Source organism: Prunus persica, chromosome G1, assembly GCF_000346465.2.
Source record: "Prunus persica cultivar Lovell chromosome G1, Prunus_persica_NCBIv2, whole genome shotgun sequence".
Classification (NCBI taxonomy): Eukaryota; Viridiplantae; Streptophyta; class Magnoliopsida; order Rosales; family Rosaceae; genus Prunus; species Prunus persica.
The window spans coordinates 6,376,978-6,401,403 of NC_034009.1; the positions used below are offsets into that span (position 1 = coordinate 6,376,978).

At 35.2% G+C, this 24,426-nt stretch overlaps 3 protein-coding genes across 3 annotated transcripts; 1 reads left to right on the forward strand and 2 right to left on the reverse strand.

The window, feature by feature from the left end:
- On the forward strand, window positions 2,331-3,808 carry LOC18790244 (auxin-responsive protein IAA33). The gene is made up of 2 exons (XM_007226683.2): window positions 2,331-3,251; window positions 3,506-3,808. Exons 1-2 carry the CDS (start codon window positions 2,842-2,844, stop codon window positions 3,582-3,584), a joined length of 489 nt encoding a protein of 162 aa, XP_007226745.1. The 5' UTR covers window positions 2,331-2,841; the 3' UTR covers window positions 3,585-3,808.
- On the reverse strand, window positions 12,954-21,519 carry LOC18791504 ((DL)-glycerol-3-phosphatase 2). Its single transcript, XM_007225804.2, has 6 exons — window positions 21,236-21,519; window positions 20,503-20,727; window positions 20,231-20,291; window positions 19,888-20,035; window positions 19,421-19,500; window positions 12,954-13,509 (listed from the first exon to the last, which is right to left on the reverse strand). The coding sequence occupies exons 1-6, from the start codon at window positions 21,312-21,314 to the stop codon at window positions 13,377-13,379; spliced, it is 726 nt and encodes a 241-aa protein (XP_007225866.2). The 5' UTR covers window positions 21,315-21,519; the 3' UTR covers window positions 12,954-13,376.
- Window positions 13,517-18,021, reverse strand: LOC18793092. The gene is made up of 2 exons (XM_020555698.1): window positions 16,589-18,021; window positions 13,517-16,387 (listed from the first exon to the last, which is right to left on the reverse strand). The coding sequence occupies exons 1-2, from the start codon at window positions 17,178-17,180 to the stop codon at window positions 16,095-16,097; spliced, it is 885 nt and encodes a 294-aa protein (XP_020411287.1). The 5' UTR covers window positions 17,181-18,021; the 3' UTR covers window positions 13,517-16,094.

The following is a 24,426-nucleotide window of genomic DNA, read 5'->3' on the forward strand; positions in this document are numbered from 1 at the left end:
TTCCATGTTGAGTATTTGTTACTGTTCTTAATGCTTTAAATATCTAGCTAATATTTAATTGATGATCCAAACGGAGACCGAGAGAAGATGTTTGGTATTTGCTTCTTATAACAAATATTATGTCTTGAATGAGTGCCCAAGAGGGACTAACATGACACATGCAGTTTTCTTTTAGGTACTCATAGAACTTAATGGGTTCTTAATTTTCTAAATTCGTTGCTTGAGAGAGAATGAGTTGTTAATTGAGAATATTTTTGGTTGAGCCCGAGGGGGGATATTGAATGAATTAGGAGAAACCAATTGCTAACATGGGTAGTAATTAGGGTTATTTGGCTACAAGAATTAAGTGGAATTGGTTATGGTGAAATCAGATGCTCTAGTGCCTTATCAACTTGATTTTTCACCGTTAATTAAATTGCTATTTTTCATATTTGTTTAGTTATGGTGAAATCAGATGCTCTAGTGCCTTATCAACTTGATTTTTCACCGTTAATTAAATTGCTATTTTTCATATTTGTTTTAATTTGGTTCAATAAATCAATCACTCTCATTAATCAATTGTTCAAATAAACTTCTGATGGGATGTTGTTTTAAGGGTTTTGTGGTTGGGGTTTAGGTTGGTTTGTTTCGTATAAGTTGTTTGACTCTTCTGTTTAGTCAGTAGCATGGGTGGTACTCTTTCTTACTTTGGAATTTTGTTTATCTGGGAAGGTTTTAATGAGGCTGCCGTTAACATACTAGTTCTTACTATGTAATGTTCCTTTCGGTTTAATGAAATACCATTTTTTCTAAATAAATAAAAACTTCTGAATAAATTATAATTGGTACTTATTACAATTTTCGTGAGAACGACACTTTATTTATCTCTATAATATTTGTGCGGATTGTATGCTTATAATAATTTCACACCACCTCTACAGTTAAAAACCCTTACAAATGAGTTAATAAGGGACATAATGGTCTTTTGATAGAAACATCACTTCCATTTGATGCGTGGCTTCCGACCATCCGAGAGTCAAAAGTAGCGAGCCGTTCGGCGACCGTAGCGCGGTCGTCACCAAAGCCCATGCATTTCAATTTACAAGATCCATTGTTTATTTTTGCATTATTTTATTTTGTAATTTAATTATATATTTACTGTCTTTTTACAGCTTCAGCTTGCTTTTTCTTCACGCAATTTTATCACCATCCCAATACAATTATTATTTTATAAAAAATTAAAAAAATAATATTCATGACAGCACCTACCATGCACATATATAAATGCAAAAAACAGAAATTAAATATTAAAGAAAAGTGCAAAGAATGGAGACATACGCACACACCCCTCCTTTGCTTTCACAAGCAGACATCCCTCACTCTTTCTCACCCTACGTTTGTTTTCGTAGCCACTTGTGCTGGATTTCATAATTCTGTATTTTTTTTGGTTACTTAATAAAAAAAACAGGTTTTGCCCCCTTCCTATAAATCAGATCAAAGAGAGAACTCATGGCAAGTGCCAAGTGAAGTGGATAAACATAAATAGGGGGTGAGTTTCTAGCTCATACTTACGAGTAGTTCAACGCATAATATGTATTGATTATTACTTAATTAATGGTACCTTGTGTAGAAAACCAAAACGGTGTGGTTGAACATGGAAAGAGTTATATGAAGTGTTACCGTGACATCTCATCATGGGTGTGTTACTATTTCACATAAATTATAACACGTAGTGAAAACTAAATATTGAATTTATACTTATATATATATATAATAATAACAATATTAATGAATATACACGTGTACGCAAAGGACATTATATTAGCATGTCACACCCTGCATGCATTAATTAACCACTTGTCGTTTTTATTCAATTTTAGACAATGCTAGATAACCGAAACTTTTATTTATTTTGATTATTGTTGGAATTAAGACTTTTATACTCAATCATGGATAATGATTAATTTTGAACCATAAAGTTTGGTTTCATAAGGACCAACAATAAAGATTATATATATATATATATATATATATATATTACCTAAAGGGAGCCCAATTTTGAACTTATGAATTTTATAGGACCTGCCTTGAAAGATAGATATCCCCTAGCTAATTGCATAGGCAAGTCCACCTAAATTCTAATTTCTGCAACTATTTGATATTCAATAATATGGTTAGTAATAATAGTTAGTTTATAGTACACATATATGTACATCAATTTTATTGATGGAGTACGAGCCTTTAAATGGGGTATTATTTTGGTGTGACACTCACACTGTCATATGGTGTCATTACTTCATTCGCATATTAACACATGTATTTCTTTATAATACTATACCCTAGATCCATAATATATGAACTTTGTCATCTATCTATTTTTTAAAATGTGAATTTACATTACGCGATGGTATGACAGTAACACTCAAAAGTTTCTCCATTAAATAGCTTTGAGAAAACAATGGAAAGCACTCTCCAAGTTGAACCCGGTTACAGACACCTAACAGAACTGATCACCCCCGACATTTGTGCTTCTTTCCTCTCTCTCTCTCTCTCTCTCTCTCTCTCTCTCTCTCCCCTAACTCTTCTATTTAACACCCCACACTCCAAGTTTTACACCATCCTCTTTTCAAAACCCACCAAACATCAAGCCCCTTCTCATCAGTTTCCTCAATGAATTCCTTTCTCTCCCCAACAAAATAAATCCCACCAAAAAGACCAAACCCTTTTCACTTCCAAAGCTAGCTCTCTCTCTCTCTCTCTCTCTCTCTCTCTCTCTCTCTCTCTCTCTCTCTCAAAAGTATCAAAGCATATTAGAGACACAAAACATAAAATCATTACAGTGTGAAGAGATCGACTAAAACCATGAATGCTTTTGAACCGCAGGGACAAGACTCCCTGAAAAGGAGGTGGCAGGAGAGGAGGCAGCAACTTGGTGGTGCAATTACTCCACCTTCTTCTCATTTGATCAGAAACCCTAACGGTGCTAGTCTCCACAGCTTCCCGGGACTTCTTGATGATGATCTCGTTTCCACGATGGTCCCTCCGGTCACCGTCGTTCTTGAAGGCCGTTCTATCTGCCAGCGCATTAGTCTCCAGAAGCATGCAAGTTACCAAAGTCTTGCCAAGGCCCTACGCCAAATGTTCGTGGATGGTAGCGATGTGGGGGCTGTTAATGACAAAGACCTTGATCTTTCAAATGCTGTTCCTGGTCATGTGATTGCTTATGAAGACATGGAAAATGATCTTCTTCTTGCCGGTGACCTTAATTGGAAGTGAGTTCTAAATACTCTCTCTTTCTTTTGCCTTTAATTTGACAAATTCATAAATGATACAAAGTTTTAAGGTTATGATACGAGAGTAATTTTTTCCTATCTGACATATTATGTAGTTACATTGTGAATTTGAATCACACATTTTGACAATAATTTACTTTAATCGATGATTCCGATTATTAACATCCTACTTGTGTTGCTCTTAATTTGATTCTCTCTGATGATCTATTTATGTGTGCGTGTGGATGTCATAGGGATTTTGTACGCGTTGCCAAGAGAATTCGGATACTACCAGCCAAGGGAAATTCGAGGAGGGGAAGAAGGGATGCATAGCTAGCGTATGCTGGAATTTGGCATTTTGCAGACTGTGTTGGCAAGAAAGTCAAGGAAGTTATATATACAAGTCATAAACGGGAAACTTGTGTGTCATGGAAACATGGATTTTAATGTCATATATAGCTAGCTACTTCTTGGAATCATATGTACTTTTCCCAATGAAATGTAAAGCATGCTCACTTATTTCCTTATAATTTTATGAATAAAAAACCTTTTTCTCATATAGATTGTCTCACATCCTTGAATTTTCTTCCTTGTTCCATCCTGCTATGTGTTTTGTGTTCACTTTAATTTCCCCAGCATGAAGAAACACACCGACATAGCTAGTTTGATAGAAAGCTAGCTTCAAGGAGAAAATACTTTCTCCTTTTTGAAGCTAGGTTCGATTTATTCTAGGTACATTACCAGCATGGCACAAAATTGGCTAACTAGTTAGAGATTCATAATACGCAAGCACGTTCCTCAATAGGGCTTATCCAATGTAGGTTCCTACAATTTCTATATCCTAGACATATACCCATCATTCTATAAATCTATGTGTAAAACCCAATTTCAAACTTAAATGATCAGTAGGATATAAGATGTCATAGTATTCTTATGTTTTTACATCGTTGCCATCATACTTCATATTTTATTTATAATTTATTCTAAGCATTTCATTAACTGCCATAATAGTAATTAAAACTCCCTATTAATAACATATCAATCACCCCATTTCTTTTGGTTGCCATTCCCTCTAACATATTGCCCCCTAAAATTACAAAAATAAAATAAAAAATTGTAAATTATATATCCAATAATGTACATATAAAATATAAATATAAATATATACGTATAAAAATAGGGGTATATTATTTACCAAAAATTTATAAAAAAAAACTAGGTCAGTTACTTTGTAATTGAAATTTCGATACATTTTTCATAAATTAAAAATAGGTACACAATAATTTAGTGAAAATAGGTACGTTGTATAATGTAAATTTATGCACATTTTTTTTTTATAGAGAAAAGAATAGGTACATTAATTAGAAGAAAAAAATAAGTTCATTATACTAGGTAAATTGTTTTACTAGGTATACATTATTAGAGAAAAAAATAGGTACATTATTTAGAGGAAAAAACAGGTTCATTTAAAAAATAAATCATAAAACAAAAAATAAATAGATTATCAAATTATTTTTCATAAAACAAGTAATAGGTACATTATTTAGAGAAAAATATAGATACAAAATTTAGCGAAAAAATAGGTTCATTATACTAGGTACATTATTAGAGAAAAAAAATAGGTACATTATTTGGAGAGAAAAAATAGGTTCATTTAAAAAAAAAAATTGTTTTCATAAAACAAGTAATAGGTGCTTTATTTAGAGGGGGAAAAAAGGAGAGAAAAATAGGTACATTATTTAGAGAAAAAATAGATTCATTTAAAAAAAATGTTAAAAAAAATAATAAATAGATTATCAAATTACTTTTCAACATCATTAGAATGTACACTATTATTCATAAAATTATAATAAAATAGATTACTAGTCGTATAATTCATAAAAGAAAAACAACATAAATTTTTTTATTAAATAAACGGATTACTAATACGTTAATGTTGAATTTAATATTTAATTTCAAATAAGTTTTTAAATTAATTCCTACATCCATTACAACCATTTGAAGATCTTTCCATATTCAACATATGTCATTAGTTATATCCCCCATAACACATTAACTTATAAATAGGGGTAGTTTTGGAATTTGAAAATTGCAATAAATCATATTTTAAGTTATATTAGGTAACTTGCTTAGTTGGATCCTAGTCATCGGGTATTATTTGAAAAAATTGGGTATTTTAAATAGAAAAGGGAAAGGTTGTAGGTGATTTAAAATGAATTTTATGGGTCTAAGCTCAATTAATACTTAAGGGCCTGTGCTCGTTTGATAACCATTTCAGTTTTTAGTTTTTAATTTCCATTTTTAAGGAAAGCTTATTTACACCAATGCCTCATGAAACTACAATCAAATCTTACATTGCACCCCCAAACTCAAAGTGGCTCACTTACATTCTTGACTGAGGTTTGGTGACCCACTTTATCTCATACTGTCAACTCCATCGAAAAGTATGTTAACTTTGATGATGTGGTAGGGTTGGTTTTGTAATTTTCTACACATGGATTATTGTCCACCAATTTAGTGGGTGACGTGGCAAGTGGAGCTTATCTCCAATTAAATAATCTAATAATTAAAAATTAAACAAAAACATAAAACTTCTTTATGTTGTAAATTAATTAAAAATTATAATAAAATAAAATAAAACTAGGAAAAAAAAAAGAAGAAAAAAAAAAACACCCATCGACCTAAAATCTCTCAGCCCACCCAGCTTAACACCATCCCCAATTCTGTGATCCCCAACACCCACCCCTACCCGTCGACCTCGAGTTGCCGCCCAGGGCTGCGCACACACTTTCTCTCTCGTACCTGGGAGCTGCCCATTTCGGTGCAACCACCTCGAGCTCGGGCACGCCATTCAGAGCCGGTTGAGGCCAAACCCGTATAGCTTCGAGATCAGGATGGGCTTCGGGCTCTCAGGACCGGGGTAGCGGCAAAGATATCTTACCTGAATCACTGCCATTGGTTTCGCTAGAGAACTTGGGGCGGAATCTGGAGCGGGAGGCCATGGATCTGGACAAGGTCGGGTTTTCGGGTCGGAGTTTGACATTATAGGGAAATGGGTTCAGTCAAGGAAGTAAAACTAGTGGCGCTTCAGTGCAGATATGAAAATGTACTCCAAGTTTAGGTTTTGAAATCAGTTTAGGAATTGATTTTTATTTGTTCTCCCTGAATTTGGGTGGGTTATGGTGACTGGCATGTTATGGTGGAGATGGTGGAGGTTCAAGGGAGAGAAAGGCCAGGGGTGGGTGGGGCTGGTGCAGGTTGAAAATGGTGATTGCAGGGAGAGGTTGAAGATGGTGGCTAATGGTTTTTTTCTTTTTCCTTTTTTTCCTAATGTTATTTATTTTATTACAATTTTTAATTAATTTACAGCATAAAGAATTTTTTATCATTTGTTTGTTATCTATGTGGAGGTGGGCTCCACTTGTCATGTCACCCACTCAATTGGTGAATAATGATCCATGTGTACGAAATTACAAAAACACTCTTGCCACGTCATCGAAATTAACAGACTTTTGGATGGAGTTGACAGCATGGGGCAAAGTGGGTCACCAAACCTCGGTCAAGAGATGTAAGTGGGCCACTTTGAGTTTTGGGGTGCAATGTGAGATTTGACCGTAATTTCAGGGAGTATTGGTGTTACTAAGCCTTTAGAAAACATAAAACTTGTTTAGTAACCAATTTTAGTTTTCAAAAAAAAATTGAAAAATAAAGTTGTTTGGTAAGTCTTTTCAATTTTCAGTTTAATGTGGAATTTGGAAATAAAAAAAATTTGGGGTCAAATTGTGAATTTTATATCATAGAATGAAAGTGCATATTACAAAGTGTTTGTAGTTTTTTTTTATTTTTATGTGATTTGTTTGGAGTTATGGTGATTTTTTTTGGTGAATTTTGGATCTGCAAGTCCCGAGGCTTGGACTAGGTCCACAGTCAAACGCAACAATCGGGCTGACAGGTCCAAGTTGGAAGGTCCCAAATACCGAGTTTCGATAACTAGAGTGCAATGCATGTGTAGTAATGTAAAATTGGTGAATCATAAAGGATTGCAATATAAGGAAACTAAAAACTGAAAAGACTTTCAAGTTGTTTAAAAAAATTAAAGGTGATTTTGAAAACTAGATTTCACTTTTTTTGAAAACTTCAAACAAAATCTGTTATTTAGTTTTTCAGTTTTCAAAAAAAGTGAAACTAAAAATGAAATGGTTATGAAAGAACCCCTAAGGGCCCGTTTGATAATCATTTCAATTTTACTTTTTAGTTTTCATTTTTTGTGCTAGAGTATAGAGGAAAATGAGAGTGAGAATAAGAGTGATGATGAGATTTAGAGAGAGGAAGAGAGGGAGGAGTAACAAAAGTGAAAACAAAATCTTAAAAGTGAAAACAATTTGAAATAGATTTTAGTTTTTAGTTTTTGTTTTCACTTTTGTTAGTCCCTCTCATTCTCTCCTCTCATCTTCCCTCTCAATCACATCTCCACTCTCATTCTCACTTGCATTCTCCCTCTTTTTCCTCTATACTCTAGCATAAAAAATGAAAGTTAGAAACTAAAATTGAAATATGGTTATCAAATGGCCCTAAGTAATTTCTTTTGCAAAAACCCTATCCACAAAGAAAAAATTATTTCTCTGAGCCCCAAAGGAAAAGACCAAGGAGGAATAAGAAGCGCCTATGCTTTCCCTTATCTCCCATCCTCTTCTTTACCTTGTTTTGGGTTAGTGAATAACAAGTCCCTTTATTAAATAGCAAGCCCTTGTGGTTATTTAGTGCGATCCATGCTCAGATCTCAACGGCATTGGAGGCATCCGTTTGGTTCATGGGAAAGGAGGTGTGGGAATGGAAATTCAATTGCTTTCCCATGTTTGGTAAGTCTAAGCATGAGAAATGGTTGCCTGACACATGAGAAAGTAGGGGGGAAAGTGAAGCCTCCTCTTAACTTGGGTTTTGTTTTCCCTTCTCATGGGAAAGTTTGGGAAAATGAGCCAACATTCAATGCACAATTTTCATGACTATTTTGTCCCTATGAACAATTTATAATTACAACGTATCATTAAATGCATTCTTTTTTTATTTGATTTAATATGGGTATAATTGAAAAATTATACAAACTTTGTTTTCCATTCCTACTCAAAACAAACATGGGAAAGGAAACAAAATGAAATCTCCCAGTTACTTTCTCGATATTACCAAATGTGGGAAATGAATCTTTTATTTCCATTCCTTGAGAAATAACATGGGAAATGATTTCCCCTCAAATTCATTCCGTGAACCAAACGGGCTAGGGTTTTCAAAATGTAATAATTAATTTGTTTGTGAGGTTAAATAAAATTGGGTTTTTTTATTTTTTATGATAGATATATAATTGAAGATCAATTTCTTCAGAAACATGTATACCTTCTGGATATGTACGTTCATAAGAAGCTAGCTGTATAAAACTTGCATAGCCTTTATCCTTAATTTGTCTTAAAATCTAAATTAAACTATAATGAAATAAATTACGTTGTTAATTAGTTTTTATTTGTTACTGATTAATGTGAAGACCGGAATAACTTTAAGCTTACATATGATATTTATGCTTAATATAGTCATTGGATAAAAAAAGAAGAAGAAGGTAATATAGTCATAAGACACTTAACAAGCAAGCTCTCAATAGATAGTTCCTCACAGCCACACATGACTAGCTTTTTGTTTGAAGATGTCTCAAATTTGAATTCCCTTAAATCCTCAATTCGATAATAAAAATTAAAATATGTAGTTAATTGGTGGATTATATTGTTTGATATAATTGAAAAATTAAACAAACTTTATTTTACATTTCTATGCAAACAAAACATGTGAAATGAAATAAAGTGGTATTTCCTATTTACTTTCCTAGCATTACCAAACGTGAGAAAAGAATCTTCAATTTCTCATTAAATCTTTTTCACGAACCAAACGGTGTTTTAGGTGTGGGGTTTGATTATGCCTTTGTAATTAGTATCTAGCTAGATTGAACCTCAAAAACTAAATAAAGTAACATCAATTATAGGCAAACAGTAAAGTGGGTAGAAGTAGCCTTTCCACATTGTACTCTATTTAAATTTGTCAGTTGTCTGGTCCTAAATACCATTATACAATATAATTAGCACTTCATTTTATAAATGATCTTAAAGTCTCAATCAAATCCAACAAGTGGCATCATCGACATCAATGGTGTCTTTGGTGGGGAACAAAATTAAACAATTGAAAATGCGAAGGATGAAAAGTTTGTATCAAATAGGGCATTGTGTTGTAATAAGAAAAACAAACCAAAAGGGCTGGTGGTTTCATATTCTGTATTTAAAATCATTCACATGCATTAACACTCAAAGCAGTGGTGGCAATTTCCGATATTGACCTGATATATGATTCGAAATCCACACAAAAATTTAGTGATTTAGTCTGCATGATTTATTTTTGGGTTATTTTTGGGTCAATCAGCCATGACCCATTTAATAAACGGCTGAATTTCAAGTCAACTCGCCAAAATACATATATAACGAGTTTATTAAACAGGTCGTGTCAATCTGTGAAATACACATAACTCATTTATTTAGTTCTCCTTCATTTTCTTTATTTTTTTAATTTCTCTTCCTCAATCATTATTTTTTTTAATATAAAAATTTAAAAAATTACAAAGTGCAATTACTTTATTAAATTATCCAAATTCAAGTTTTTTACTTGTTTTTTTTAATGACCTTGTGAATTTGAGATGTGGGTCTTTGTTGTTTTTTTTATTCCTTGTTTTTATTTGTTTTTACTTATTCCCAATACTCAATTAACCAAGTGATTCTTGTATGTTGTATGGGCCATGCACACATCTGGGAGAATATAAACTAGATGTATGTCATCAAGTCAAGTCAATTTATTGCAAGGCTTTAGAAAAAAAATTATTATTTGATTATGATAAGAAATTTTTTTTTGTTTGGGGGTTAAATTATGATAAGAAATAAAATATAGCAATCCTAATAATTTGTTAAACATGTTATTAACCAGCTAACATGTTTAAAAACTTGTTTAACATGACTCGAATTAGACACGACACGTTTATTAAATGGGTCGGGTTTGAGTTGAGCATTCTTGACATGTTTATGATCCTGACACGACACGATCCATTGCCAACTCTAACTCAGAGCGTGACTTGGCTGACTAAACTAGAGAGATTGACTTGTTTATTTGTTTTGTGTTAATTTTTTTGTAAATTAAAGAGAGGGTTCAAACTTGAGACATCTTTCAAAATTGAGAAGAAAAATATTACCATATTGAAGAAAATCAAATTTTATGATGATTCAATTGTTTGAGAGAATGAGATAGATGAAATTAAGGGTTAACTACTTAAAACCCCTCCAAATTTTAGGAGTCATTTTAAATTGATACTAACGGACGTTAGTCTGACTAATAGATCTACTTTTTTTTTTTTTTTTTAAAATTTATTATTATTTTTTTATAGGGGTCAAAGACTAGCGAATGTAATTGTGAGTAGAGTTTTCGTGAATTTGTGAGTGTGTGGAGTATCCAATTTAAAATGACCTCCAAAGTTTATGTAGTTAACCCTAAAATTAATCACTGGATATCATTTTTGCTAAATCCAAAGGCATAATGTTGTCTATAAAAATAGTGCTCATCTAATCCCAAATAGGGCAAAACTCCATGCTTCGTGTCAGTGCCTACAGTCGATGCTTCCAATCATGTCTAAGAAATTTTGAGTCTCGGCTTTTTGTAGAAGCCTTCGGAGGTCCCTAGGAGTGGGTTTGCGGAGGTACTCCCTTGTGTAGAGATTTTCTATTGCCTCACAGAATCTGACCAAGCACTCTAGGATAGTTGATTTCCCCATCTTAGCAATCTCATCCACCTAGTCTACAGATGCGTCCATACTCAAGCATCCGCAAAGCAGCTATAAGTTTTTACTCTAGAGGAAGACCAAAAACCCTAAGACCATCATACTTCTGAACGAAGTATGTGTCGTAATTGCAAACATCATGCATGATTTTTTGGAACAAATGGGGCTGCATTCTATATCTCTCTCGAAAATAAGAAACCGAATATAATGAATTTAGGATAAAGTAATCTTCCAAGTGATTCTTACCCCGAGAGTGCCTATGTCTGTCTACTTTCGGGGCACGATGATGGTGGTGATCGCCTTGATTGATTGAGCATACCCACCGCTAAAACAACTTCATCCTCCTTTTTCATCCAACTCATAATTTTCTTCAGCACGTCTGGGCCTGATTTTTTCATCTTTTGGTTGTTGCCTCTCCAACACCCTCCTCAAGTTAGACATTGAGAGTAGAATGTGTTTTGTAAAATTTGAGAAATGAAACGATAGAGAAGATATAGTGTGAGAAGTCTGTGAGAAGTCTGAGTTGAGGGTGTAGTTTTATAGAGGGATTTAGAAGATAAAGATGACACGTGGCGCAATTTTAGAGGGTGAAAATCTTATATAAAATCTGATATTAGAATTTTATAATAAATATCGACACGTGGCAAACGAGAATCTTATCCGAAAATCTTATTTGAAATTTGAGATTTGAATGTTGTAACAAAATATGGACATGTGGCAATCGAAAATCTTATCCAAAAATGTTATCTAAATTTTAAGTGAGAATTTTATAATAAATAGTAACACGTGATAACCGAAAATCTTATCCGAAAAGTTTATCAAAATTAATGATTTCAGTATAAAAAATAGAAAATAAATTAAAGTGAACAGTAATTACCCTTGTCCTTGCCTTTTAGGATGAAAACAAAAAATACAAAAGCTATCACTATTTACGTCAATAGTGATAAACCTTACCTTGCCTTTCCCTTTTTGGGGTGGAATTGCTCTAATGCACCTTTGACATTAAGGCCTTGCATGACCAGCGAAATTCAGCATCAAATCCATTTAAGGATTGTACAGCTTACAACCAGTCAGTGACTCAGTGGTAGCAACCACCATGCATGTAGGCATTTAAATGTGTGGCCCAACCTAGGTCATAAAAGCCTTAATTTTAATCTTGTCAATTTAAATGCTCAACCACCAATTTAATCTAAAATCAGTGAAAAACCATATAAAAGAAATCATGAATCATGGTTGTCAATCTTTTCTGGATAAAAAAAAATGATGCTTGTTGGAGGCTGTCATGTACCTTGCACAATGTATTGACATTATCCCTAACTTAATCACCATAATTGAATTCAAGTAAATGTGAGCAAAAATTAAGCCTCAAGTAACAAGCAACTTTCATGCATCCTAAACTTGTGGCAGTGGAGATACAATCAAACAACATGATATGATATTCACAGAAAGAAGGGTATCACATTATTCTATATTTTATTGGAATTTTTCTGAATAAACACTGACCTAATCGTTGAAGTGTTTTCTTACCAGCACCCCCATCCACCGTCATTTCGGCAAGCGAAAAAAATGTCATACTTCTCAAACAAGTATATAAGATTATTGTTGGACCCGACGATTTATGCTCCGACGCAAACTAGCCTATCATTTTCTTAATATACTCCCAAATTAGCCTATCATTTTCAACAATCCTCTTGATCAATCCTGACCATCTATCATGTTCAATCACGCCTCAACTTAATGATCTTCTTGTTGCAACAACTTCAAGAAGAACCCCATACACATAATATGTCTAAAGCTAAACATTCACTTCTATGATATAAGAGAAAAACCCACTTAATCCTCTACCAAAGTTACATTGTTAAGTGACAATTGCTTTCATAACCTCTGAATTCCCTTTCAGCGAATTGGCCTTAATTTACAACTTACCTAAAGTATTACAAAAGGTTTGCAGAATATCAATATTTTATTTCAGCAATTCTACTCCTAACCAAAACGCTGCGAAGCGTTGTACGAAATAATTTCTGACCGAATGCTGTTGATGCAGGTGTACTTATGTATCATCTGTCAAAAGCTCTAACATGTAAAGCTACTGATAAGAAACAGCAAGGATTTTTAAACAGAAAATTCAATAATCACTGTATGAAGTGGCTGACCAGTTTTAGAATAACGTAAGAATGATATTCTGGCAAAAACCATCAAGGTGTGCCTTCAATTCTAATCAATAAAAGTTGCTTGTTTCCCTATTGCAGCATAAATATGCCACAAAGCATAGTTTAGCTCGCTGGATTGTCAAATGGAGGAAGACCCCAATCATTTGGGTTTAAATCCAACAGGGATTTCACAACTTGGTCTGCAATATCATAAAAAGAGCTGTCCAGCCTTGGATCTGGAACCATGACAACCGACCTGCATAGAGTGTGATTAAAATATTAGCAACCCAACTCAAAATGTTCAATTGAATCAAAAAGTCGGTGTTTTGTAGATGTTATAAATATTATATTGGCACGCAGATACCGTAGACAGTTCAATGTTGCAGCACAAAAGCAGAGAACAAATATTCAAAACAAATTAAAGGTCAGACGACCTCTATTGGAGGTCATTAAGTTGGGATGCCACCAAAAATAAGCCATAAAAATCATTAGATTCTAATGAAGAGGTGACTCAATGTATGGCACTAGTAGAGAAGGCAAATTACCTATTTGGTGCAGGGGTCTTTCCGGTTCAATCAGGAACAAGCAACAAATACATATTTTGAATTTTGTTTGCAAGCAGAACTTCTCTACTTTAAAGCATTCATTTCAGTACTACAGATTCATTATGTCCTTCCATTTCTGAATGCATATTACCCATCCATTACTGATTCAAACGGTTAAGAATCAAAAACTCATTTCCGTGCCAAAGGAAAGAAGGCCTCATTCAAAGGTGTTAGGAAATGTTTCTAGCCCTTCCATTAGCGGTTAAGCCTACAAGACTGCAATCCAATTCTGCCTATGGCTCAAGTTCTTTGGTTTCATGGCAACATGATCAGTGGCTGGGGGCACAAGCATGTAGGCTCAACCCCCCTTTGGTTTGAAAGAGGATGTCAGATCTTCAGGCTAAACTCTAGACATGTACTACTATATTTCACATTTAGTTTGTAAACTTCATTGTCCTTCTTTAATGATTGCATTCAATCATTCTAATATTGAGGTCAAAATTAACATAACATATAATGTTTAGTTTTCTCCCAAGTAGGCAAGTCCACTTTGCAATACTTCAAAACAAATCCCCCACTGTCTCGCTAAAAAATTCTTTATATATTCAATGTTCTATTCTATAAAAGATAAACATGTATCACATCCTTTCATTTGTGAAATTATTAATGCCTAGATAATTACGGACAGATAAGAATGTTACCGACTGTTTACCAAGCATTTAGCCAATAGGTGTCCTTTTGATGTCTGGCAACCAAACCAGCAAATGTACACAGGTCTATAGCAATAATATCATTGATTTAACAACTTGTTTTTAATTTTTGTACTGACATTATCAATCAACCTTCAACATCTGAATCAAATTTGGAGATTTTTCCAAAATTTGGCAAATATGATGAGAAAGTGAATTATTATGATAGGTAAACTGCCGTTTTGCCCCCTGACTTTTACCCAAGTATCAAATTGGGGCATAAAACTTTTCTTTTTCAGCCAATTTGAGGTCAACCGTCAGATTTTGTAAGCTCCATCCAATTTGCGTTCAAAAGAGATGTCATGTGGTGGGCATGTGAGTCACTTTTTAATGGCAATTTAGTCAGTTTACTTTATGGTAAAATAATAATTCAAAAATAAAAAAAATTAGGATTTGAAAAGGAAAAAGAAAAAAAGAAAAACGGCCCAGCTCCTCCATCACCCATTTTCCCCACAGCTCATGCTGCAACTCCTTCCTTTGTACTCCTACTCAATAGCCTGGCCAACAACATCTACAAGCCCTCTTCCAGATCCCATCGAATCCAGAAATTTCATAGAGGAATAGCATGAGCTGTGGAAGCCTTTCTTCCCCAAATCTCAGCCTTCCCAGTCCATAAATTACACCATCCGATATCTCCTCTGAGTTCTCTCTCATCCCTCATTGTATCCAAAGATTAAACACATTGCAAGAAACATAAACACTAGCAACAGAAAAAACAGCAGTCCAGGCCATCATCTCATTCTCGTTTTGACCACCACCCCACGATCCTAAACACAGTAAAATTTCCCTCTTCAATTTTGTTTGTAACTACAAAAGTACTGAATTTTGGGAGAATCCCACCTGAAAATTTCGTTATTTAACCCATATTTTTGTGAGTTGTACTTTTTGTTTCCCATTTCAGAAAGAACCAACTTAAGAAAGTTTGCCAAGTACCAGCTAAGAATCTCTCTTCAGTCTTCGGACATATGGGCATTGCACAAATTTATTTTATGTTAATTAGTGAATTTGCTTGGTTTATTGTTTTGTTCTTCCTATTATTTCTTTGTTTCGGGGAGAGGGAGGGGGAGGGGGAGGGGCGAACTGTGAGGTTGGGGTGGTTTTTGATGTAGAACAGCCCGTAGGTTTAGAGTAAACAGCCCGTAAGTTTAGAGTACACGCTTTGAGCAATAGAACAGAGAAGAAATAAGGGATCGAGGAGAAGAATTAGAGATCGAAGAGACGAAGGGAAAGGGAAGGAATCAGAGAGTTTAAAGAAAGGAAATTTATCATTAATCAAGTTTGCCTTAAAAGATTACAAACAACTCTATTTATAGAGGCAAAACCCTTTTTAATCTAGGAAAAGGAAAAGTAAACTTTAAGAAATAGGAAAGCAAATTGACTAATAAGAGATCCTTTTAACAAGAAGGAATCTTTAAGAATTAGGAAAACAAATTAACTAATAAGAGATGGGAAAACTAATCCAAGTAGAATTAGGAAAACTAATAATATGCATTCTGCATCATTCTCCCCCAATGAAAAGGAACTCGACACCGGCGAGTAAACCAAGATTAAGGATGACGACGATGTTTGTAAGGATGGATGATGGAAGGACGGGAGGCAGCCAAATCAAGACCATGAAGAGAATCTTGATAATTGTGTAGAAGAGTGGAATCCAACTGCCGAAATTCAACTTCTGTAATCCAAGTATTCGCAGTAGCAGGCCTTCCAACCCAACGAACCAGAGAGCGGGTAGAATCTCCAGGAGACGAGGCCACAACTTCATGATCTGAGACGTCCTCAATCTGATATGTAGGGTCAGAACTAGGAGAAGGACTACGCGGCATCGGAGGAGGAATGAAACCTGTAATATTATTTACGGTGCGGCTATCAACACACCTTCGCCAGGAACCATCCTTTTTGGGGGTAAGGAGAACTAGAACAACACAAGGGTTTAAACTATGACGAATAAAGCAATTATCCAGCAACACCCGAATTAGTCGATTCAATTCCGCTCGCGCAGACGGATTCATACAATAATAGGGAAGGTCAGGAATTTGTGAACCAGGAATAAGGTCAATGGCAAGCCGAATCTCTCTCGTTGGAGGTAGTTCATCTGGTAAGTCATCAGGTATGATATTAGAGAATTCATTGAGGAGTTGATGTAGAGGTTCAGGTTGATGATAGGAAGGGGCCGCAGATATCTCTTTGATCACGAGAGCAAATACAACTTCTGTCTCCAAACTTTCTTTCTCAAATTCGTCATAAGATAATAGAGCCAACCGATGACCTGACACATTGTCTGTCTGCGATGGAGAGGAGGTGGTAATATTAGTCTTGGTAGGTTTGATCGCAGGATTGGTTGGGCGTAACGTAATACTTTTGCCTTCATGTTGAAAAGTGTATGTGTTTTCACGACCACAATTCTGCACGCGATGGTCATAGAGCCAAGGTCTGCCAAGTAATACATGTGCAACATTCATAGGCAGTAGGTCCAAATAAATGTCTTCATCGCAGGTCCCGAGCTTAAGGGAAACAAGACACCGCTCAGTGTCTGGGAGTTTAGTTTTATCAACCCAAGCTACGTGAAAAGGGTGGGGATGTGGTTCGGGCTTAAGATTAAGACGAGTAACGGCAGACTTGGAGATGACGTTCATGGTACTACCACTATCAATAACCAGTTTACATGTTTGGTTATTGCATGGAACGTAGGTATGGAAAATACTAGTGCGTTTCTAGGAATTAGGCAATGTGGGTGCAGAATAGATACAACACATAACAGAAACCTGATTGAGTATGTCATCATCAAAACAATCGTCAATTTCTGGGTCATACACACCCTCAAGAGGATCCACAATCTCTACATCACAATGGTCGTCTGTGCTAGCGCTGATAGTTAATGTGCGTTGTGGACAACGAGAGGCAATATGTCCTTTAGCATGGCAATGGAAACATTCAATGTGGGAATTATTAGAGACGATCGGCCCTTTGGTAGGTGGCGCAGTAGGATTAGATGGTCCAGAAAATTCAGTCTTTAGACTCGGAGTGGTAGTGCGGGCTTCGTTGGTGGTCGTAGGCTGACCAGGATATCCTGGGTAATGACGTTGTGGTCGTAGATAGGTCTCAGCTTCCAAGGCTTGGCAATAGGCATCTTCTAATACATCCGGACGTGACCTACTCACCTCGCGTTTGATATCAATCCGAAGGCCATGAATAAAACGAGAAACTGTGACTGCCAACTCTTCTTGTAGGGCAGAACGCAATTTGTGCTCCACAAAGCGAGAATAATAGTCTTGGACTGTTGAAGTATCCTGGGAAAGAGTCCATAATTGATCTAACAATTGGTGACGATAAAAAGATGGAAGGTATTGTTCCCGGAGTTTCAATTTCATCTCATCCCATAAAATCACAGGGGTTTGTCCCAGTTGTTGGAGATGATGCTCAGTAGCCTTCCAGTACTGTTTTGCGGCTCCTACGAGTTTGAGTTTGGCGAACCGGATCCGTTGTGCATTGGACATGTCGTACCATTCAAAATAATCTTCCATAGCCGATATCCAATCAACAAAGAGAGTAGGATCCCCACGACCATCGAAGTCAGGGCAGTAGGCTTGGCATGACGGGCGATCTCAAAATCCAAGTTTCGGTGGACGACGTGATGTTCGTGGGGTCGGGGTGGGATAGTGGCATCCACGAGAGGAGAAACTATCGTATGTTGGGTATAATGGGGTTTAGGTGCAGATCCTACGGAAAAATTTGGTTCATAGTGAACCAAAGATGTCCCCGCCGAAGATGATGGAAGGCCCAGGTGGCCTTGAAACTTGGAATCCTTAGAAGGATGGGGAAGGAGACCAGCCTGGAGAGAAGGTGTGCACGAACTAGAGAGAACAGCAGATGTGGAGGATGGTTCAAGAGTCACGGTTGAGATGTGGGTGACGAGCAGCGTCACGGAAGCTTGTAATTTGGCAATATCTGTGGACATGGACAAAAATTCAGTCTTTTGAGCAGCCATCAATTTGGTGAACTGAGTTTCCAAATTGGTGACATCTGTAGAAATTTTCGCCTTGAATTCCTGAAATTGGTCCGCCAAATTGGCAACGGTGATGTTGGGAGCCATGACGACTAGTAGAGGCAACGAAGCAGAGTAACAGTGGCAGAGAACCTGGCTCTGATACCAATTGATGTAGAACAGCCCGTAGGTTTAGAGTAAACAGCCCGTAAGTTTAGAGTACACGCTTTGAGCAATAGAACAGAGAAGAAATAAGGGATCGAGGAGAAGAATTAGAGATCGAAGAGACGAAGGGAAAGGGAAGGAATCAGAGAGTTTAAAGCAAGGAAATTTATCATTAATCAAGTCTGCCTTAAAAGATTACAAACAACTCTATTTATAGAGGCAAAACCCTTTTTAATCTAGGAAAAGGAAAAGTAAACTTTAAGAAATAGGAAAGCAAATTGACTAATAAGAGATCCTTTTAACAAGAAGGAATCTTTAAGAATTAGGAAAACAAATTAACTAATAAGAGATGGGAAAACTAATCCAAGTAGAATTAGGAAAACTAATAATATGCATTCTGCATCAGTTTTTCCCCCTTTTTTTTGTTTGTTTTCTAATTTGAACTTTTTAAAAATTTAAATTTAAATTATTGTTTTATCTCATAAAATGTCAAAATTGTCCGGAAAAAAGTGCCTCACGTGCATTTTTGGGCGGAAATTTGGATGGAATCCTAAAAGTCGATGGTAAACCCCACATTCACCTATTTAAAGAGTTTGTAACACAAATTGGCTGAAAAAATAAGAAGTTTAGACCCCAATTTGACACTTGGTAAAATTGACAGTTTACCCTATATGATATGATAACTGAAATTTTACACAAGAAAAAAATTCAAATTATAGCACTTACATCCCAGCATTTTTAGCTGCAAGAACTCCAGCAGGTGCATCTTCAAACACCAGAATTTTCTTTGGATCAATTGGGGCACCCTGTTTACACAAATCTTGTCATCAGTCACGTTTACATAATCACTCCTGATGTTGACTGAAAATACTAATGAGTAAAGGAGCAATAATAGCACAGCCCATGCTGAATAGATATTCCCATAACTATCATAACCTAATGTCATAACCATCTTGTTGCTGTGACAATCAAATCATGCTGAATATTTTGATATCCTAATTTTGTTTGTGTATAAGTTGTGTAAACAAGTGCACAGTAATACATTGGTTGTGCGTTTATTCATATGGGCTATAAAATTGATTACGGAAAACCCCATTAGTGACTAGTCATTTTGGGACGCCATGCCTATGTGTCGAGCATTTCAGGGGTCAGAAAACTAATATAACAAAGGAACACATCTGAGATGGTTATACCTCAAATCTTTTGGCTGCTGCAAGGAATATATCCGGCGAGGGCTTCCCTTGTTTAACTTCTGGATCATCGCCAAGGACAACATGATGCATCAATGAAAAAAGTTCGCCATGGCGTTGTGTTTTCAATTCAAAGTGCCGCTTATGAGAACTGCAATATATATTCATAAACAAGTGATGCTTGTGCCAGTCTTCGTGATTTTCTCAGTATACTATAAATTATGACGACTCAAAAAGGTTGAAAGGTTTGAAGTTAATGAACATGATATAAACAAACGGCTCTAGATCTGCATTTGGTAAAACTGGTTATAAGTACAAAATGCAAACATAAATAAAGGAACTATACCCTGTTGCTAAGGCAAACGGTATTCCTTTCTCATGAAGATGCCTGATCAAGCGGCTAGCCCCTACAATTTAGCATAGAAAAAGATAAATTAAAACTAGCAGAACCGTGCTGTATACTAATGATATTCGGCATGTGCAAATAGAAAGCTAAACTGGGAACGATTAAGTTTAAATGGGTATTTGATTAGAACATAAGGAGTACAAATAAAAGTCGAATAGAAACAGGCATGTGCATGCAAATATCTGTGCTTCACAGTACTCAAACAATGGTACCTGGCATAAGATCGCTTGTCGGAAACATACTCTGCAGCTGTGCCTCTCTTTCAACTAGAAAGTCCTCAGCAGTAAGGGTGTCACTAATTCCAGTCTCTTCAACAAAGACCCGAGCAGCTTCTATTGCTTTCTTCCCCATCATTTTGGCTTTCAGAGACCAATCAAAAGTTTTATTATACCTAGCCAGTATAATTTCCTGGACTTCAGTATAGAACTTCTCTGTGTCTGAATCAGCAAAAATCATACCAGATCAGCAGTTTCATTCCTAGAATCTGGGCATAAACCATAATCCTCCAACTTAACAACCAAGCTATTTGATAACTCATTAATAAAAAATAACATGAAAAAATGTTGTGTCATTAAGTTTTAGCAACCACAGAATAAAAATTCCTGAGCAAAAATAGTTGCAAATGTTCGAAGCTCCAGCAACATATTTGTTCAACGTCAACCAATATAGTTTCTATTGCCAAGCTCAGCAGAGTATGCAAGAGCAGAAAGAACCCAAACCTGCAACAGCCCGTACTTAAAACAACAAAAAAAGAGATACAATACTCAAATTGGTCCACAGAATTATCAAAAACAAAAACCAAGTGAAAATTTGAAAACCACTAGCAATAACTTGTCATGTGGTAGTGTAACATGCGTGGCAAGAGCCCAACTACAGAGAAACGAGGACGATACACAAACTGATTGTAAAGAGAGACAATGCACGGAAAGTGTTTGACAAAATTACCGAGTAAGAGGCCGTCCATATCGAAGATGACATGAGTGATTGGTCCTCTGCTCGAAACAGCTTGAGATGGATTTGTCATTGCAAAACGGAGTCTTGAAATTTCTGGGCTTGTACTCAAAAATGGATAGTTTTTGGAGGAAGATGAAGAATAATGCACAAAGGAACGTGGTGGAGGAGCAATAGGATTTGGGAAAGCTAGTCGTTGGCAAGTCTTAACATAGAGTTGGAAGTGGATCCAACTTCCAAAGCATCCATATGGGCCGGACCGGGTGGTCGTTTTATACTCTGCCCCGTTTGGTTCACAAAAAAAAATTTGAGAGAAAATTATTTTCTATGTTATTTTCTAAAAGATGGGAAATTGAAGATTCATTTCCTATGTTTGGTAATACTAGAAAAGTAACCGGGAGATATCACTTTATTTCATTTCCCATATTTGTTTTGAGTAGGAATGAAAAACAAAGTTTGTACAAATTTTCAATTATACCCATATTAAATTAAATAAAAAAAGAATGCATTTAATGATATGTTGTAATTATAAATTGTTAATGGGGACAAAATGGTCATGAAAAATGTGTATTTAATGTTAATTCATTTCCCGAAACGTTCTCATGATGAGGGAAAACAAACCTAAGTTGGAAGGATGGCTTTACTTTCCTCTCTACTTTCTCATGGGTCAGACAACGATTTCTCATACCTGGACTTACCAAACATAGGAAAGTAATTGATTTCTCATTCCCAAGTCTCCTTTCCCATGAACCAAACGGGGCCCAAGTTTCAAGCACGTGATATTAATTCGCGTGTTATAATGTGAGTTAAAAATGAGTTCATATTATCAGTTTGCATTTGAAAATACAAGTGTTATACCATGAATGAATGAATATGATCTCACTGAAAAATTACTAGCAAAGTTTTATCAAAATTGTCATTTGCGTTATTTGCGCCAAAAGAGGTTTTGCATGTTATTATGTCTAATAATAACATATCAAACACTATATTGACTCACACATGGCGATGATGTTGAAAACATAGCAAAGAACAAAAGATAGATCTTTTTTTCTCCTTGAAGACAAGCCTTATAGCAGTAATTCTAGATGGGGTGAATTTGGTAAAGCTTCAGTGTCTTAGCTCTAGGAGGGAGCTTTCTATTTATAAGCATCTCACTAGGAGTCTTGCCGATCAAGAAACACTTAGAAATAACTCTAATGTGATAGACTTAATCCAATCTCAATCCTCAAAGAACTAGGAAACTCTAAGCCCTTGTATTTAACTTAAACACTTAGGCCTCGTTTATTACACATGACTGTCTTGGCATGGACTATACTTAGGGACTGTCTTGGCTTAGTCTAAGTTGGATAACACTTATCCTATATTTGGTGTATGCTTGGATTAGGACTAGATTATTTTATTTTCCAACATATATACAAGGAGCTTCAGTTGAGGGATCCCTCAAATAAGCTTATTTGAGGGACACCCTTGTAAGGTCCACTCTGTATTGTATTTCACTAATTCAACCCGTCTATTTTGTAGATATTCATTCAAAGATCATCTCCACAAAAAATCATTTGAATTCGATAATCATTTGATCACTCAATTGAAATATTGAAATTTTAGTACTTTTTTGAAGCACTATGTTAATTGATTTTGTATGACATAATTGGATGTCAAAACGGTTTCCAATTTGTCTAATTTTTTGCAAGGATGATCTATTAATGTAGACTTAAAAATAGATGGTTGGATCGTTGAAAAAAAAATTCTTATGTGCCTCACGTACATATATAAAGAGCTTCTATTGAGAGACACCCTTATAGGACCCACTCCGCATTGTATTTCACTAATCCAAACTGTCTATTTTGTAGATATTCATTCAAAGATCATCTCTACAAAAAAATCATTTGAATATGATATCATTTGACCATTCAATGAAATTATTGAAATTTAAGTACTTTCTTGAAGCACCGAGTTTATTGATTTTTTTGGTATCAATTAGAAGCCTTAATGATTTTCAATTTATCTTATTTTTTGCAAGTATTATCTATGAATAAAGACTTGAAAACTAGACAGTTTGGATTGTTAAATTTTTTTTTGGAGGTTACTCTAAAGGGTGTCCCTTAAATAAAATTATACGAGGGATCCCTCAATGAAATGAGACTGTATACATATATACATTTATTTTGAGGTCCTTTCCTATTGAGAGGGGCGATAATACACAACTCACACACACAACACAAATCGTAGGACTCGAACCCAAGACCTTGCCCATCAAGAAACTCCTAGAGATAACTCTAATACGATAGACTTAATCCAATCTAAATCCTTATAGATCTAAGAACCTCTAAGCCCTTGTACTTAATTTAAACACTTACTAATATGCTGTTATTCGAGATTAGTCTTGAGCTCGTGATAAACAATGAGTCTTAGCAATCCCACATTGATTAGAAGGTTAATTTAGTAGGTTTAAGACAATAAACATCTTACATTGCATAGTCTATATTTATGTTACCCCCTATAAACTTAGAGCATGCTTGAGACAGCTTTTAAAAGGGTTAAAGACACTTTCTAACAGTAAAAAGCGTTTATGATAGTGTCCAACAAACAAACTCATAAGTGTTTTTAGGTCATAAAAGCACTTTTATGGAGATTATCACTTCTTTGATTTTTAATAGAAATTTTGGTATTATTCTAATGGAATCACTTCTTAAAAAAACGCTTATGAGCATAAATGTTTTATACAAAAGTAATCCCAATCGGACTCTTAGTAAATTGGATTGTCTTCAATGTGGGCTTGACCTTTCAGCCTAGTATTTAGGCTTATAATAATCTCTTCATATCTATAAAGCAAACGGCCCTTATGAATAAGTTTTCGAATAAGCTAAACTTGCCCTCAGGGAAGAATTTTTTTCAAAACACAATTAATTCATTTTAAAGGGACACATACATAAAACAATAGCCAATTAAAATGTAAATACTTCAAAAAATATTATGAGAATAAGAAACTATGTCCAACAAAAATTCTCTGTATATAAGAAAAAACAGATGCATTGTGGGTAGGTGCATCTGCTCACACCCTTCTATGCAAGAAACTTAATTTTGAAACACCAAAACTAAGGGTTTATTTTATGTTGACTAGAACCCGATGGATGGGCATAGATCTATATATATGTAAGAAGCTGGAGATCCTAATAAAGATTCAT

Excerpts from the sequence above, each read along its gene's own strand:
- LOC18790244 (XM_007226683.2), top strand. The coding sequence starts at position 2,842 with ATGAATGCTTTTGAACCGCAGGGACAAGACTCCCTGAAAAGGAGGTGG. Across the intron at positions 3,252-3,505 it reads GCCGGTGACCTTAATTGGAA|GGATTTTGTACGCGTTGCCA; the intron begins GTGAGTTCTAAA and ends TGGATGTCATAG.
- LOC18793092 (XM_020555698.1), bottom strand. The coding sequence starts at position 17,180 with ATGAACGTCATCTCCAAGTCTGCCGTTACTCGTCTTAATCTTAAGCCC. Across the intron at positions 16,388-16,588 it reads TGCCATTGACCTTATTCCTG|GTTTCATTCCTCCTCCGATG; the intron begins GTTCACAAATTC and ends ATAATATTACAG.
- LOC18791504 (XM_007225804.2), bottom strand. The coding sequence starts at position 21,314 with ATGACAAATCCATCTCAAGCTGTTTCGAGCAGAGGACCAATCACTCAT. Across the intron at positions 20,292-20,502 it reads GACAAGCGATCTTATGCCAG|GGGCTAGCCGCTTGATCAGG; the intron begins GTACCATTGTTT and ends GCTAAATTGTAG. Across the intron at positions 19,501-19,887 it reads CAGCAGCCAAAAGATTTGAG|GGTGCCCCAATTGATCCAAA; the intron begins GTATAACCATCT and ends TTGTGTAAACAG.